This window comes from Eschscholzia californica, unplaced genomic scaffold (genome assembly GCF_041429995.1).
Source record: "Eschscholzia californica isolate CP2 unplaced genomic scaffold, dmEscCali1.0.p SCAF_6, whole genome shotgun sequence".
NCBI lineage: Eukaryota > Viridiplantae > Streptophyta > Magnoliopsida > Ranunculales > Papaveraceae > Eschscholzia > Eschscholzia californica.
Genome location: NW_028238483.1, coordinates 42780844 through 42798239, shown reverse-complemented (window position 1 = coordinate 42798239; position 17396 = coordinate 42780844). Strand labels below are relative to the sequence as shown.

Sequence of the window (17396 nt, the reverse complement as noted above, 5' to 3'; positions counted from 1 at the left end):
CTCTTCATCAAAAAAAAAAAACAAGATGTACAACAATTTTCAACAAAAGAAAAAAGCCAACATACCACAAAGAATATAGAACAAAATATATTATAAAGTCAAATTGATCGGGATTGCACTAGCTTGCAGGTTAAATTCATCCGAATACATGAGAATATGTAAAATGTAGAGAGAGAAAGATAGAGGGGCGAAGAACTGTAGCATAACGCCTGCTTCAGCAGAGCACTAACCCAAATGCACAACTATTCACGAATGACCCAAGAAACCCCACTACCTCTCTCTTAGCTAAGAGACGCGCTACATGTAGAACTGCATTGTATACAACGGATTCAGAACTAAGTTAAACTTTTCAGAGAGTTCAGCAATTTGGGTATTGGTTGGTGCTTTTTTATACAACTAGCATTAAACCGTTGAAAACCCGTGGTAAACGATTTGGTTGTAGAAATAGACTTTCTCCCAAGACAAACTTAGATATTTGGTTGTAGAAATAGACTTTCTCCTAAGACAGACTTATATATTTGGTTGTTGAAATAGACTTTCTCCTAACACGAACTTAGATATTTGGTTGTAATAGACTTTCTCCTAAGACGAACTTAGATATTTGGTTGTAGAAATAGACTTTCTCCTAAGATGAACTTAGGAAACGCAGACAAAATTTACCTCCCAGGGACTTCACCCATTCCTCCGATGTTTGAAAGGTCACAACAGACATCACCTTTGAAACCGCATCTTCACTAATTCAAGGCATTGAGGTGAGATTCTCTTCGCAGCACCTAATATACACTTTTGGTACGAGAAATCTTCAACTGTTCCATCTTCTCTTACCAAGTGGAAGCAACGAGATTTTTTGTGCTTTAGATGATAGCCGACCTATTAACAACATTGAGGACAAGATCATTATGAAATGATTTGCTGAATGTAAGGAATGTGAACAGAATGTAACAATGGTGAACAAAGAAAATATAGTACTTTTCCTTCAAAGTTACCTTGATGCTTATTGATCCAGCTCCAATTTTCTCTAGTCCTTGAGGGTGATATAGTAAAGCTTTCATTAAGACAGCCTTATCGGATTCACTTACGCATTCATCAATTTGGTACCTTCAATAAGGGAAAAAGTACAGAAATTCAATAGGACTTCACTTGATACTAAAACTTGATGAAATAACACGGTAATAACGGCAAAAAGAAGAAATCAAAACAATCTCTAATGTTGTACTCCATAGAACCCAAGCCTTCACTTGTATAGGCTTAGACGCCACTGAGTAAATATCATATGTTTAGAATTTCATTCATGAGAGAAACGGTTAGATGAATAGGTTCGCAGGCAAACAGAGGTTTGATGGCAAATCCACTAACAAGATTCAAATAAAAGTAAGGTGTCGATAACTTACTTCTTTAAGATGCTCTGCAAAGAAGAGCACATGTCCAAAACTTCATTTTCTGAGGGAAGTTTTCTGCCTGATTTAAGCGTGGAACCGAGTTTTATTTTCTGTCCCACAGAAATACCTTTGTCTGATTTAGGAATGGAGTTGAACTTTTTATGTGCTTTCGTGGCATATGGATAACGAGTCTTGTCGCCCCATTTGTCTTTGTTCCAAACATTATTCACGATAGGAGAGCTCTTATCTATAGTATCTCCTTCAGAACTTGATGAAACACACGATAGATTAAAGATATCCACTGGTGTATCAAGTTCAGGGCCCTGAAAAATAGTGTTTAAAGAATTAAACCAATGATATATCATAACAACCATTAACATGAAATAGTTTCTATAACGTTAAGAAAAAATACGGTAAAATGTCAAATGTCGGAGTTTAAGTATACGAAAACCAAGACGAATAAAGCAATAACTGATACCAAAAAAAAAAGAAGCTAGACTGTAGAAAAGGGACATATTGTTCAGAAATTTTTAAAACGTAGCTTATTGTGAATTTGTATCCTTCACCTTTAATTAGCTAATCCGCTTCCAATCAATACATTTAGTTAGCTATTTCAGGGAAGATAATATTTACCTCTCCAGTGTATAAAATATCAAAACTTCCTCCAGTGCCAACAGGGGCCCGTTTTCCCCATGCCAAAGAATCTAAAGTACCAACAAGATCATCCGATGCCTCCTCCTTGGCAGCTTTGATGAAGGACTTAATAGGATTCTACAAAGTGTAAACATATAAGCCAACTATTTTTATTTTTATGTAATATTAATCATTTAAGTGAGGTAACAAGGATATAGTAAAGCTTGCAATATTAACATATAGGAAAAGAACTAACAGTAAAGCATGCCCGTATGAAGGGAGATGAGATGGATGTCTGGTCCCTTTGCCACGTTATGCCTTTTGCATTTAAACCAAGAAACTCTCCTGAGGCAGAAAGCCGATCTGCAACGAGCAGCAAATGCTCTTCAAGTATAGACTTCCCAATCTCGGATGTTGCGGATTTCAAATTCTACATTTCAAACAGCCCGTCAGTCATAAAGCATGATGAATAATCAAGATTGGCACATGGGGCTGCAACCCAACTACTGTGTCCATCCAAAGTCCAGGAGGTCGTGGCTTCGGGGGTACTAATAAAGTTCATGTTGTTTCACAGAGTTATGTGCATATTTCATCCTTACGATGTAACGAGAACAAAAATTGAAATGTTGAAAGAGCTTTATGAGTGGAACTCACTTGAAGAAAGTATTTCCATGTAGCACTTATCCCGTAAGCTCGAAATACTTCATTGGTGTTATCGGGATGACTGCGTTGCCAATCAATTACATCCATTAATGGAAGACATGAGTTCTGAAGGGAACCCCAGAAATCAACTTTCTTGCATGTGGTGGACATTGAAACTCTAAGATACAGTTCACCAAAAGAACTCATACGAGACCTTGATGCCCGTGGAAAATCATTCCACAATATCTCTACTTTCTCGAACTCTGAGAACCCTATACACCAAATAAAACATAAACTGAAGGTCAACAAATAAAACACATAAAATGGGTGTTGCTAGGCACGAGTAACTAACCAACGCATTCATTCAAATAAACAAAATCAAACTTCATGTGGTAAGTTCGTAAAAGAAAATTAGTGAAATGTAACGTACAACGTCAAAAAAAATGATCAATGTGGAATCAAAATTATTCACATGATCGCATCCATACAATTATTTTACAACTTAAATGATTCCTTTCTACAATATGACCTCATAAGTAACTCTGAAATTTGTCATAGAAATAAAACCATAAATGAGAAGAAATTTCAACAGTTTGCGATATAAGCAATTAAGTTGACATACTAGATTCAAACAGCATATCAGACGTGCAAACCCTTTGAAGGATGGCAACGCCATGTAAAATAGAACAGAAACTATCACCAAAGAAAAATAGTCAACTTCTGGAATCTATAGAAACCTTTAATTATCACTAAAACGTGAAAAGAAAATTGAGAATATGTTTCATTTTCTAGCCAAATTTTAGATAATAGTGGAAAAGAGACGATCATGGACTAATGACAATAAATTGAAACAAGTATCATATTGGTAGAATGTAGTTCCTCATAAAGCTGAAATAAAGTCATTTTCTATCAGTTGCATGTCAGAATGGTAATAATTTGATGCACAAATGTGTTTCTTGGTTCCCCATACCAGTTTGACCACACTGTAAGAATTGGTTGAAGCCTTAAAAAAAATTCAGTCGAAAAGGATAATGGTGAAATATTTACCTCTAACAACGGTTCTTAGAAGAACCGGCATCACCAGATTACGAACCAAGTCTATTGGCACATCAAACCCCTTTTGGGCTTCAACTTCCACCGTGATGCAAAATGGATTAGCATCAATTTCACAAACCCTGTTACGCGGTCAGACAAGTCAAACAAAATTTATAAAGTAAAGTTTGTCTAGTTATTGTTTATTTATACTACCTATTATGTAATTATTCACAGAACATTACCTGCTTATAATCCGCAAGCTTGGAAATTGGACCTTTTTATCCTCGGGAAATCTACATTTTTGATTTAGGGTGCGTACAATTGATTGCACATTTAGACCTCTCCTCTTCAGGCTTTCCTGAAAAAGAAAAAAAGAAAAAAAATATTGGTATAAAACTGGGAATGTGCATAATTCAGCATATCTAACAAGTCCTACCTCGTCAATGTGAAAATGCACTACCCATGGACTGTAACGCGTTGACGGTTCACTAGAAAAGCTAATATCCAGGGTTAAATAAAAAGATAATTAGACTCGCAAATCAAAATATCACTTAGCTGACTAAGATCAATGAAAACATAATCAGGAAAAAAAACTCACATAATCATTACGTTAGAAACAACATCTGAAAGGAAAACTCTCTCCAAATGATTCTTGACTTCCATAGCTCCATACTCGAAACCGTAATTCCATCTTTCAAGTTTCTTTGATAAAAAGAGCGATATTGTTTGACCAGCAGTTGCCTTTTTTGTACCGGACTTCAATACTTTCTGTATAAAAGAGTTGGAAGTTTATCAAATAGTGTTCGTATTTTTTTTGACAAAAATTCATCAAAATAAAGTTAGGCGCCATAGTATGAGTGTTTAATAAATACTAATTCACAAGTGCTAAAGAAATGTTCAAATAACAAATCATCGCTAATATCATAACAATGAGCCAATGACAATAACGAAGAGTTTCTACATTCTAGTTAAAACAAAGGGAAAGGAAGAAGACCTTTAGCTTCAGCAGTGCAGAATCTTCCACTGTAGACACCGGTGTATCCAAGGCACTGTATGCAGCTTCAGAGAGGGAACATGCAGCCAATGAGCCAACTGGTTGACTAGCAACTCCATCAAAACCACAGTCATTGCCAGAAAGACCGGAAGGTGCATTACCCACAACAGATGAGGGCATATGACCATAAGAGAACTGCACCAGTTGATTTCCATATGCATTTCTCACTGTTCCATCATAGGCAACGAAAAGATCGCGCATATAAAACATAAGGTTCCGGGTTAAAGTTCCTGGAAGGTCAGCATTGTCACCAAAAGATGTAGACCGGTTTGAAATAGAGTGAACAAAACACTCCAAAGGGTCCAAACCGCTGAGAAAAGAGTTCTCCACCACGGCATAAGGAATGTTAGACCCACAAGTATCATCATTGCTATCATTCCATGAAGTACAAGAGAGTTTTCTGGGGAGCTTGAAAGATAATGGTACATTTGAATGTTGTAAGCCAAGGCATAGCCCTTGCTGAACTAATTTTAGAACACTGCCTTTGCTTCCAGACTTTACCATAGCAAGCATTGAGTTATCCCTGGTTGCGTAGCGATATATGAGATTTTGAAGATCACGAAAAACTTCCTTGTACGCAGTAACAGAAACTTGACTTAAACCCCTCTTGCTGAAATTACACCCCCTATGATCCCCTTCAAAAGCTTCGCCACTTTCATGATCTTCTCCATACTTAATATCATGTTCCATGGTTGGATCTACCAAGAAGTCTTTGATGTGAAATGCATCATTTGCTTCCTTTAAACCAAAACTTACTTCCTCAATCATATTTCTTCGGGAGTTTGAATTAGGAGAAAGGTAAATATCGCGAAGAGATACACTCAAACCCCTCAGTGATATCCATTCCAAAAGAACTGCCTGCGCAGAAAAGAGGATGTCTAGAGTTTTACTCCCATATCGGTTGACAAGACTAGAGAAAATGTTACCATCTACATCTTGCAGCCAAGCAGACTCGTGAGTAGAAGACAAAATCTCGCCCTTGGATATGCAAACACCATTCATTGGAAAATCAAAATCGAAGTCATGAGGTAGCAGCATGCTCAATAACTGCTTGCCTGTCCATATAGGACTCTGAAGTATCGGGGATCTAAGAATAGCAGGAGACAGAGGTTGAAAAGAATGAGTAGACAGCATTTCTAGTTGCTGGATATCTGGTTTGCTTAAGAAAATGTCATTCTCTCTTACCAAATAAGCAGCAGCTAAGCTATCATGACTTAATGAAAGTAAGCTCCGACCATTTTGCCCATTGATTAACTGCTGATCTAATGCAACAAGTTCCCTAAGCTCAACTCTAGATTCAAGGGACTGAGGAACATAACAGTGAATGCAATCACCGTCGAAATCACCACGTAATGGAGAACAACATAGTGGATTTAAGGAAGCTGTTGAATTTGACGGAAGGATCTTAACCGATAAAGCTATAAGAGAATGTTGATGCACAGAAGGCGGTCTATTTATCAACACGAGATCTCCGTCAACCAATTGCCTATAGATGGTGTCTCCAATTTCCAGCTGCTCTATCTTCCGTACGCAAACTAGGCGACCTTTTCTCCTCACAAATAACTCTCTTTTTTCGGGAGCCCAAGAATCACTTGTTTTTTTTAGTTTTTCCATGTTTAGTGAGTTGAGAATATCGGGAACTAATAGCTTTTGTGAAATATCAAGCGGTATACCAATTTCAGAGAGTTTAATCCTTGGATCACCAACAATGGTCATTCGGAATGCATGATCGGTTCGCTTGCCAAGTATAACATCTTTAAACCATTTCAATCCAGACTTGCTAGAAGCTGGATCGCCTGCGGATGACTTTTCCTTTAGTAGCTGCAGAGAAAAGTGCACACGTACAGAGATAATAAATTAGGCCATAAATTTCCAGTCTCAGGCGATAGTCAAATTACTCGATATTGATTTACTTGCCTTGGAAACACTCAGACAGTCATTGACACGTACACCAAGCTCATCAGGGTTCCTTTTGAAGTCAACCAGCCTGTTGTAATCAACGAGCCTTCTGTAAGCTTTGGTACGTGCATCCTGGAATAAGTATGCAAAACCTCATAAGATAAGAAACAACCAGCATCCATTACGGAGATAAACGGATAGTAGTTAATCTTAACTTACATAAACCATAAAGCATTACTTACAAAAATCAATTTCTGCCCATTAGATGCCACATGCATCATCTCCTCGACACGGTTAATATTGGGAGTAACTGGAATAGAAGTAATAAAAGCTAACTCCGGTTTTGAAATAATTTTTTTAATGAAGTCCATATCCACATCTTTCAATATATGATACACCTAAAAGACAAAGGGTAATAGGAAGAAAAAAAACAGAGTCAAACAGGTTTACATAAGAAACTCAAACCATGAGAAACGGTATGACTTGTGAGACTGATATAAGTAATTAATATGTTTCTTTCGTATCATCATGTCGGCCATGAAGCAGCCTGCATGATCACATCGTCCAGTGGCATCGAGTCGTTACAAATTAAAAGAACTCCTTTTTCTAATATTAGAAAACTACAATAAAAAGACAAGGTCAGTAATTCCTCGGCAATTAATCACAACTAAACCAATGGACTCCCTTTCAGATCCGACGCACAAGGAACATAATTCTCCACTGTTTCAATTTTACCTTCTGGCTTCCTAACAACAGTGATCTTATCCAGTTTCAGGATATCCAAACATCTATAGCACTGCGACATAATGGATATCAGACTCATCTAGATTGCTACTCTTCCGTGCCGAAAAATAACAAGAGAGATAAAGAACATGTATGTAAGATGCCAGACTCAAGTCCCACTCTCAAGAATATCGGAATGCATGATGGTCCACAAAAATACATGTAATGTAAGATGCCATAGTACAAGAAAATAATCCAACCAAGCAAGCATCTAATATTACCTGAAATGGTGATAGAGTTCTTTTATTAGGTCTGTACGCAGTTTCCTCTTGTTGTAGTTGTTGTTGTGGGTTTTCTTTGATAAAATCCCAATAATCTCCTGGAAGGACTTCATCAAGATTTTTATTTAAGAACCTCTGTGGCAATCTGTCATTAACTTCCACTGTTATCGCAGAAGCATTCTTTCCAAAGAGATCCTTAGAAGCAAGTTTAAACTTCATTCGTGGGTACCACTTGGTTGCTTCTCGCTGTAACATGAATATTTTATGTTTCTAGTAAATCATATGAGAAGGAAAACGATATAGTTGGACAAACTTAATTCAATAGGTAAAAAGTAGAAGAAATGGAGACAAAAAAGTGCAACAAACTTACAACACAGTATTTACAGCCCCAAGACTGATCGTCTATCAATGTTGACTTCTTCAACATTGCCATTGAGCCCTGTATACATATTACAAAGCTAGATCAAGACTGCTGATACCAGCAAAAATTATGATTCGGTACTTGCATATAAGAACATAAACTATAAGAAAAAATTGCAATAATAAAAAAGGTCTGCTCTTCGAATCAACAGTACTCCAATCTCAAATCTCAACCAATCTTAAGCTAAGAAGAAATAAATGTTGGTAAAACAATGTGGTTCCCTTGTACTATTTGAATCCTTGTGTCAACAGGTGGTAAATTAATCTTTCGGCGATTGAGAGATATTTGGAACCTAGCGGCCAGTAAAACTAATCCTTTTCTACCCTTTGTGATATCATTAATTACTAAAGAGAATGGGTTAGTGTTAAGTTCATTGGGCAGAAGGCACTCTGGATCAAGGCCTCCGGTATAAACTAGAAGGTCGCAACCAATTCAACTGCCCATTGATGTAGCTTTCCTAATTAATACTAAAGGAAAAGCATAGAGAATTAGGTACCTACCTTGTCTTTCCTAATGGTTTTGCAACCAGGGCACACTTTATTCAAAATTTGAACAACTTCCGACACGAAGTAAGGATGGAAAAGATCTGCCGGTAATGTGATGATCCCACAGTGACCTGCAAAAAAAATTGTGTAAGTTGGAACTTTTGAGTAAACAAAAGCAATATAGCCATCAGTAAATCTAATTCAGGTGACATAGCAACTTTTGAGTAAACAAAAGCAATATAGCCATCAGTAAAGCAATATAGCAATATAGACCCACACCTTCGCAGCTTTTAACGTCAAATGCCCCGCACGTCGCACACTGAGCTGATAGATTTGGCACACCCAACTTAGGGTCGGTGACATCGTTGGCAGCTTCGATGTTTATAACGGAGAATTTTTCCTGCAGTACATAAGAAAGATATAACACAAGATTTTAAAGGAAAAGGATGCACATTAAAAGATGATGAAGTATTTCCGGTATTACAAAAACTCGGGGAAAGTATAAGAACTCTAGCATTACAATGTGCATATGCAAAAAAATTTCTATATGAAACTCAAGTATGACTAAAGCATTCTCCTCTGTGAAATTTCAGTCGCTGACATAATTTTCCAGCATAGCTTGGTCTCTGACCACAAGTCAAGTAATACTGTCTATGTGTGCGCACGATTACATATATGTTTTTACCAAAATATAAATCTTTAAATCAAAAATCACTCCATTTTACAAGCTCTATGCCCTTCAGATGAACGCCTAAAAGATGGATAAATTTTAGACAGTTTTGTTTGTCGCTAGTTTTCTATAACCTTTTCATAATAGTTTTTGATAATGTTAAAATCTTAGAAGGGACTAAATCTTGGGTATGATCTATTACAGGGCATTGCAAATATGTTCCTTCTTTGTATTGTCGCTAGTTTTTGTTTGTCCTCGAATACACCAACACCTAAAAAGCTCTTGTGTCATCTCATGTGCAACCCACAAAATCAAATTACAGGGCATTGCAAATATGTTCCTTCTTTGTATTCTTCAGGGTCTTAGGAAGAGCTTAACCAGTAGCACAACTAATAAGTAATAACTCGTTGGACATCTTTTTGATGTTACATGCAGCAGAATAACTACAGAGAAAAATAAATTAACCAGTTCAATCTTTCTTAAATTGTAAAAATAATTTCATGGATCTTACAAACTCACAACTTAGATCCACCAACTTATGATTCTATAATCATATCATTTCGAGAACTGAACTCAAAGCGGATAAAACTAATCCAAGAACCTCCATATCAAAGGAGACAGTGCTAGATTACTAATTTAATATTTATGTCTCTCAAGCCCAGAAGTAATCACATTATATAGCACTGGGAGTAAAATGGAGTAGCTCACATACCGCTTCCTTTTCTGTCAAAACGCTAAACTTTATTCCTTTCAAGACCCCAGGCAATACTGGTTGCTCTAAAATTACGTCGCTGTCCATGATTTTAGGCTACTCTTCTTCTTGCGAACATTTCCATCAATCTATATCATAATACTTGATAGATTTAGAACAAAGTGAAAAAACAAACATTTGAAATCAACTGTGCACAGTTTCACTGAAGGACCATCTACAAGATAAGGAATATCAATATTAAAGATACGAAAAGATAAAACTAATTTGTACAGTTCTTGATGTAGGTGCAGGCTATGTTGTCTCGGGCGCGAGGCGAGGCGAGGCGACAGAACCATCGCCTTGCCTAAGCGAGCTTAGGCGAGCTGAGGCGTTTGTCTCAAACAAATAGTATATATATATTTAGTAATACATACATACCTAAGTACCTAACATAAAAATAACAAAATAAACACTCAAATGCCAAAATTAAAGGTATAAAGCTTAACATCCAAGCATTCAAAAACATTGTTAAGACTACTAAGTACTAACTAGTAAATAACATTAGTTAAGACTTAAGATTAAGAATAAGTAAAAATAAAATAAAATTAGTTGCTGAAAATTATAAAAAAAACAGCAAAAAAAGAGATTTTAATAGTATTAATAAGTTAGTAACTACTAACTACTAAGTACTAACTAGTAAATAACATAGGTTAAGACTTAAGATTAAGAATAAGTAAAAAAAAAAAAAAATTAGTTGCTGAAAATTATAAAAAAAAACAGCCAAAAAAAGAGATTTTAATAGTATTAATAAGTTAGTAACTACTAACTAACTAGTAAATAACATAGGTTATGACTTAAGATTAAGAATAAGTAAACAAAAAAAAAATTAGTTGCTGAAAATAAAATAAAAAACAGCAAAAAAATCGATTTTAAAAGTTCTTGAAAAAGAAACAAGAAGAGGGAGAAGATGAACAGGTTAGAACTTAGAATAACCGACTTACCTGATGATATTGATGAAGATTGATGAAGATTGAAGGAGAAGAAGATGAAGTTTCGGTTTCAAGAGCCGTCCGTGAGGTTTAGAGAGAGAAACAGATTAGGGAATCTGTCTTTGATTTGGGCTAAAGCCCTAAAAAAAAAAAAAAAAAAACTGAGGGCACCACCCTAACGACTTGGGCCGCCTCACGCTTCCCCTGGGGCGCCTAAAGGCGCTCGCCTAAGCGGCTAAAGGCGCCACCAGGGGAAATCTGGGTTTCTCGCCTCAATTTTAAGCGCCTCTTCCATCAACCTGGCGCTTAAGCTCGCCTAGGCGACGCCTTTTACAACATAGGGTGCAGGGGGTTTACATATAACGAATCCAAAGACACGTTAGCGAGTAGTTTTGCTCGTTTCTCCATTGATCCTAAAGATACGGTTCGTCCCCTTAACATATTCACTCTAATAAATCGGCGTATATTTATGAAGGGATCGGGCAGCCTAATGATCAATAAAAATCCCATACAAATTTCAAGTTCACACTTCCATTAGATTTTCTGCACTAGACCTAACACTAAAGAAGATTCTTTCCGAATCAAACTTCCCCGTATCAATAGTTGTAAATTGAAATAACTAGGTATGACCCGGAACAACTAAAGCACCGAATCGAAAGGCGAAAAACATTGTTATTGGCTTATAGCATTGTCTAATTATTAATTTTCAAACAATAAGATTATCTAAATTCCAACATTAATTAAAAATTGAAGATAAACTTCAACAGAACCCTGAAATTTTTTCCTCTCTATGAAATGGGGACCTGTTTTCTTCCATCTTTTCCACTAACACTTTTGTAGGGAGAATTACTGAAACCCCCAACTTTTCATAATACACATTACTAAACCCCCACCTTTTATTTATAATTACTGAAACCCCCACCTTTTCATAATTTACATTACTGAAACCCCCACCTTTTCATAATACACATTACTGAAACCCCATCTGTTTTTATGAAAAGGGGTGGGTTTCAGTAAGTATATTATGAAAAGGTGGGGGTTTTAGTAATTATAAATAAAAGGTGGGGTTTCAGTAATGTGTATTATGAAAAGGTGGGGGTTTCAGGGTTTGAAGAAATGCTCTCACTTAGAGATAGAAAGAGGTAATGAGAGAGATCAGAATAAACAAATACAACTACAAATAAGAAGAGTATGAGTAAACCCCTAGTAACTTTTTCAAGATAGAAAACTACAAACCCATTATAAGAAACAAAGAAACCCTAAGGCCATGTTTGGCGCGCGGGAATGGAATGTCATTCCCAGGAATCACATTCCCGTAATGCGATTCCCGGGAATCAGATTATTTTGGTTTAATGTTTGGTTCGACCAGGAATAGGAATTCCATTCCCGATGGATTCCTAACTTGTTGTTTGGTTTGTGTAGGAATAGGAATGTACTTTTTTACGAAAGTCCGGTTATATCCTTTTACTTAAACTACATAAATTATAAGTCAACTTTGTTATATATTTTAATCAGTATTGTCTATTCAAAGTTATAGATATGAAATAGTAACGTAATACACTAATTTAAGTTGTATTTAAAGATTTATTTAAAATAAATAAGGTCTCGACTAATTTTTTTAAACGTTATGAAATCAATTTTTAATGGACAAGGAGCAAGAGAGAAGAAATAAAACTAGAGATATGAAGAGAGAGAGAGGGTGGGAGAGAGAGATAGAGTGAATTGCTATGGTGGTGGTTGAAACCCTAGGTTTTTAATTTTTTAATAAAAATATTATGAGAATGACGATTTTAATATTAGTCATTCTAATATTTTATCAAGGATTGTTTTGTCCGGAAATATTAAATCAAATCATTCCCGGGAATGGGAATCACAAACCCACCCCCCTCCCTAGGTTTGCTATTACCCCATTTAGGGGGAATCCCATTCCTCCGGGAATAGGATTCCCCCTGCATTCTCGCGAGCCAAACATAATCGGGAATGTGATTCCCAGGAATCACATTCCATTCCCACGCGATTCCCGCGTGCCAAACGTGGCCTAAGATCAAAGCTAGAAACAACCCATACCAGATCTTGATTCAACAAAAACAAATCAAAATTCAAAAAACAGAAACTAAAAACAACCCATAAATTAGTAATGTGCTTTAAGAATTACTATGAAAGATCTAGAGAGAGAAACAAACCTGGAGAGAACCATTATGGAGATGATGAAGAAGAAGGGAGTTTGTCTGAACTCTGGTTGGGCTCTTCCTCCACCCAAAGCCGTCAATTTGGGTGTTGGGTTCTTCTCTCTGTTCTGGCGGTTCTCTCTCTCTCTCTTTTTCTTTCTAAATAAAAACTCTATATTGGTTACTTTTCAATGTTTCATCCTTACCAAACAAAAACAAATCAATGAAGTCCTTACATAATTTGTGGTATTAATTAGATGCCCTTTTCTATATTAGTCAACACGGTTCTCCCCACTTTCTCCTGTCCACGTCAATATTATACTTATTTTTTTTTTAAAATGTCGTGGTGATATTATGTGCGAAATTATTTCGTTTCCCAATCGGCTACTTTTTTTTTGGAAGTGGACTACGATCTACGTTAGTCGTTACATATGCCATTGATACATCATACATGTGATAAACTCGATAACCGCACACTCAAATTCAAACAAGACCGGACCTATAGTCCAACTAGACAATTACCTAAAGTCCAATTACATTATTTATATTTTATGCGAATAACAGAGAGAGAACATGATTGAAAAAAAATATTCTTTGTTTATATTATTTACACCAAACATAATGTGAAGTAAAAATAAAAATTATGACACAATGGTAAATCTTACATGTCTATTTAATACATTTAGTTCCATTCAATATTCTTACATGTGTTAAATTTTCCTAAAAAATATTAAAGTTGTCTTACTTCTCTTAAAGAACTTGGGGATGGATATGAATCTTAACATGTTTATTAAAGGGAAATGCTAAATGTACAAAGAATCTTTGACAAGATTCTTGACAAAATACTAAGTGAACGGTCCCGATCAAAGTCAAACTTTGAAAATCTTTGATCAATTTTTGTCTTTTAGTGAAAATCAGTCATTAAGTTATGAATTTTGTCAAGGACTTTGTACATGTAGCACTCCCGTTTATTAAATCCCAGCTTATGTGTATCTAGGAAAATAGGAATACAGACGCAACATCACACTGTTTGTTTCCCATTTTCCAACTATTGTCGAGTTGTACTAGGCAAGACATGACAAATGTGAATACTTGGATCAAAATCTAGTTGTATTCGTGATTTTCAAATATATTTATTGGATCAAAATCTAGTGTATTCATAATTTTCAAATATATTTATGTTTGAATGGATCTTGAATATGAAATCATATTATTCACTTGTAAGATTAGATCTCACACAGAATGTATTTGTTGTAACAATAATCAACTTTATATTTTCTATTATGTGAATTAAAATTATAATTTTTGTAGCGTTCAAGTCTTAGCAGTTGTCAATATTGTCTCTGTTTACCATTTCACACAGGTGCGAGAGTTTTGTTCATGGCGAAGACTCCACGAGCCCCTCCAAAAAGCCGTAACACTTACTAAACTTGAGCGTACACCTATGACTCATGACGCGGGACACTCTCATGAGCGATCTGAGATTATCACGATCCCCTCACCTCAGGGAAGAGTTGTCTTCGGCTCAGGTACCACTTGTGACGTCCAAAACCTTAGCAATTATCGAGTCGACACAGTCAAGCCGTCGAGGAAGGCTCTTCGCTGAGGGACGGGGGAATCGTAATATTCTCGTATCCCTCGCGAGAGTGTCCGAAGCTTGGCCTACAAGTCTACTCTCAAGCTTAATAAGTATGAGAAATTTTTTTGGGGGGGGGGGGGGGGTGGGAGTGGGGGGGTTGTGTAGCCTTCGCCAAGAACAAAATCTCGTGTCTGTGTGAGGTGCGAAAATCGAGGCCAATAACATTAACTGCTAAGATTTGGGGCGTCACAAATTCTCACTCTCAGCGATAGATATTTTTGTTCCCAGTAACATAAAAAGTTTCAGTGAATCCCTTTAAAATTTTGAATGTCCCGCCACAACTTTAAAGAACCCAACATCTTCTTCACCATCTCCATCACCATCATCGTCACAATCACGATTACAATCACAATCACAGACTATCATCACCAAAACAACAACCCACACTACATATTAGATACTCAATAATAATATACATATAATATACACTAGATAGATATTTAATAAGTATACTTCACTTTAATTTTTAAAAAGTAGAAAATCAGATTAATCTTTTGAGATCAGATAAGTTATGGATTTGTCTGAAAACTATCAGATGTAGATGCATATAATAAATGTACTACTCGTTTAGATATCGAATAATTATAAGATTTTCAAACACATGTTAAGTTACAAACTGAACTATCTGTTCTATTAAACATCCGTTGACACCCGTCAGATCTAATACGGGTCTGCCCGACCCAACCCGATCCAATACTATTATGTATCTCATACATAATGTATTTGTGGTGGCAATAATCAACTTTATATTTTATGTTACGTGTGTCAAAATAATAATTTCTGTGACGCCCAAGTCTTAGCAGTTGTTGGTATTGTCCCCGCTTTTACTACCTCACACAAGTGCAAGATTTTTTTGTTTTGGTGAAGGCTCCACAAACCCCTCCAAAATGTCTTGTCACTTACTAAACTTATGCGTGCACCTAGGCCATGCGCGGCCGCGCGGGACACTCTCGTGAGCGATGTAACAATCTCCCCACCTCAACGAAGAACCGTCTTCGCCTCTGAAACCACTTGTGACACCCCAAACTTAGTAGTTAATAATATCACTACATCTCGATAACTGTTAAGGCTTGAGGCGTGACAAGTGATATCTCGGTCGAGAAAGACTCATAACAGATAGTGGGGGAATTGTGATAGTCATCATCAGGGTTGGACCGATCCTAATGAACGTCAAAGTAAGGGAATATGTACGAGACAAAAACCAATGAAACTCATCTCAACTCAACTCTTTGAAAAGACTTTTGTTTTAGTTCCTAAAATCCAAACGTGACTGAACTTCCTTTCCTTTCCTCTCCTAGAAAAACACCGCCCTCTTTTGACACACTTCTCAATTCCACTCTCTCTCTCTAAACTTTCTCTCACTAAAACTTTCTGAGAATCCAACTCTCCACCCACAGTGATTTCTTCTTGAAGTTCCCTTAAACGAGGATTCTGTATAGGAGATACTATCTACTCTAAAGTTCTGACCTTTATCTCTCCAAGTTTCTCAAAATCCCCTTTTCTTCTCCGATTTCAAAGACCTAATAAGAGCAAGCAAAAGTATTGATTTTTCTACTTCCTCGCTGAACTTTGTGCGTTAAGTTTATCTTCAATTTTTTTACTTTTTTTAAGAGGTTATTGTTGTTGCATGTTTATGTGAACTTCCTAAATTTATTTTTCTATTAGTGTTCTTGCATGTTAGATATTAATTTTTTAGTTTTGATTTTAGTTCAGTCTAGTACCAATTTATTAGTTTTGATTTGTGTGGATGATATAGGTTTTTTAGATTTGGTAATAGATGATCTACATTGTCCATGATTTTAGGTCGCTGTCAAAACGCTAAACTTTATTCCTTTCAAGACCCCAGGCAATACTGGTTGCTCTAAAATTACGTCGCTGTCCATGATTTTAGGCTACTCTTCTTCTTGCGAACATTTCCATCAATCTATATCATAATACTTGATAGATTTAGAACAAAGTGAAAAAACAAACATTTGAAATCAACTGTGCACAGTTTCACTGAAGGACCATCTACAAGATAAGGAATATCAATATTAAAGATACGAAAAGATAAAACTAATTTGTACAGTTCTTGATGTAGGTGCAGGGGGTTTACGTATAACAAATCCAAAGACACGTTACCGAGTAGTTATGCTTGTTTCTCCATTGATCCTAAAGATACGGTTCGTCCCGTTAACATATTCACTCTAATAAATCAGCGTATATTTATGAAGGGATCGGGCAGCCTAATGATCAATAAAAATCCCATCCAAATTTCAAGTTCACACTTCCATTAGATTTTCTGCACTAGACCTAACACTAAAGAAGATTCTTTCCGAATCAAACTTCCCCGTATCAATAGTTGTAAATTGAAATAACTAGGTATGACCCGGAACAACTAAAGCACCGAATCGAAAGGCGAAAAACATTGTTATAGGCTTATAGCATTGTCTAATTATTAATGTTGAAACAATAAGATTATCTAAATTCCAACATTAATCAAAAAGTTCTGCTCAACTAAAAATAGAAAAAAAAAATCATTAATCATCCTAATACTAAAACTAATAGTTCACTATTAAACAATGTAGATCATCTGTTACCAAATCTAAAAAACCTATATCATCCACACAAATCAAAACTAATAAATTGGTACTAGACTGGACTAAAATCAAAACTAAAAAATTAATATCTAACATGCAAGAACACTA

General features: G+C 36.0%; 1 protein-coding gene across 2 annotated transcripts; it reads right to left on the bottom strand.

Annotated features, from left to right (window-relative positions):
• Positions 1-74: 74 nt before the first annotated feature.
• On the bottom strand, positions 75-11063 carry NRPD1A (nuclear RNA polymerase D1A). 2 transcript variants are annotated; one of them, XR_015227399.1, is made up of 20 exons: positions 10915-11063; positions 9935-10062; positions 8832-8952; positions 8568-8683; positions 8017-8085; positions 7647-7892; positions 6885-7040; positions 6661-6774; positions 4684-6564; positions 4288-4457; positions 4126-4186; positions 3932-4047; positions 3702-3829; positions 2667-2926; positions 2269-2442; positions 2013-2150; positions 1392-1702; positions 987-1098; positions 661-870; positions 75-309 (listed from the first exon to the last, which is right to left on the bottom strand). XR_015227399.1 is itself a non-coding variant. In XM_086646824.1 (19 exons), the coding sequence occupies exons 2-19, from the start codon at positions 10019-10021 to the stop codon at positions 712-714; spliced, it is 4419 nt and encodes a 1472-aa protein (XP_086502950.1). In that variant the 5' UTR covers positions 10022-10062; positions 10915-11063; the 3' UTR covers positions 75-711. The 2 variants fall into 2 exon arrangements, 1 of the variants encoding a protein (XP_086502950.1); XM_086646824.1 differs by having other exon boundaries at positions 75-870.
• Positions 11064-17396: the final 6333 nt, after the last annotated feature.

Excerpts from the sequence above, each read along its gene's own strand:
- NRPD1A (XM_086646824.1), bottom strand. The coding sequence starts at position 10,021 with ATGGACAGCGACGTAATTTTAGAGCAACCAGTATTGCCTGGGGTCTTG. Across the intron at positions 2,151-2,268 it reads TCATACGGGCATGCTTTACT|AATCCTATTAAGTCCTTCAT; the intron begins GTTAGTTCTTTT and ends TACACTTTGTAG. Across the intron at positions 1,099-1,391 it reads TTGCAGAGCATCTTAAAGAA|GTACCAAATTGATGAATGCG; the intron begins GTAAGTTATCGA and ends CCCTTATTGAAG.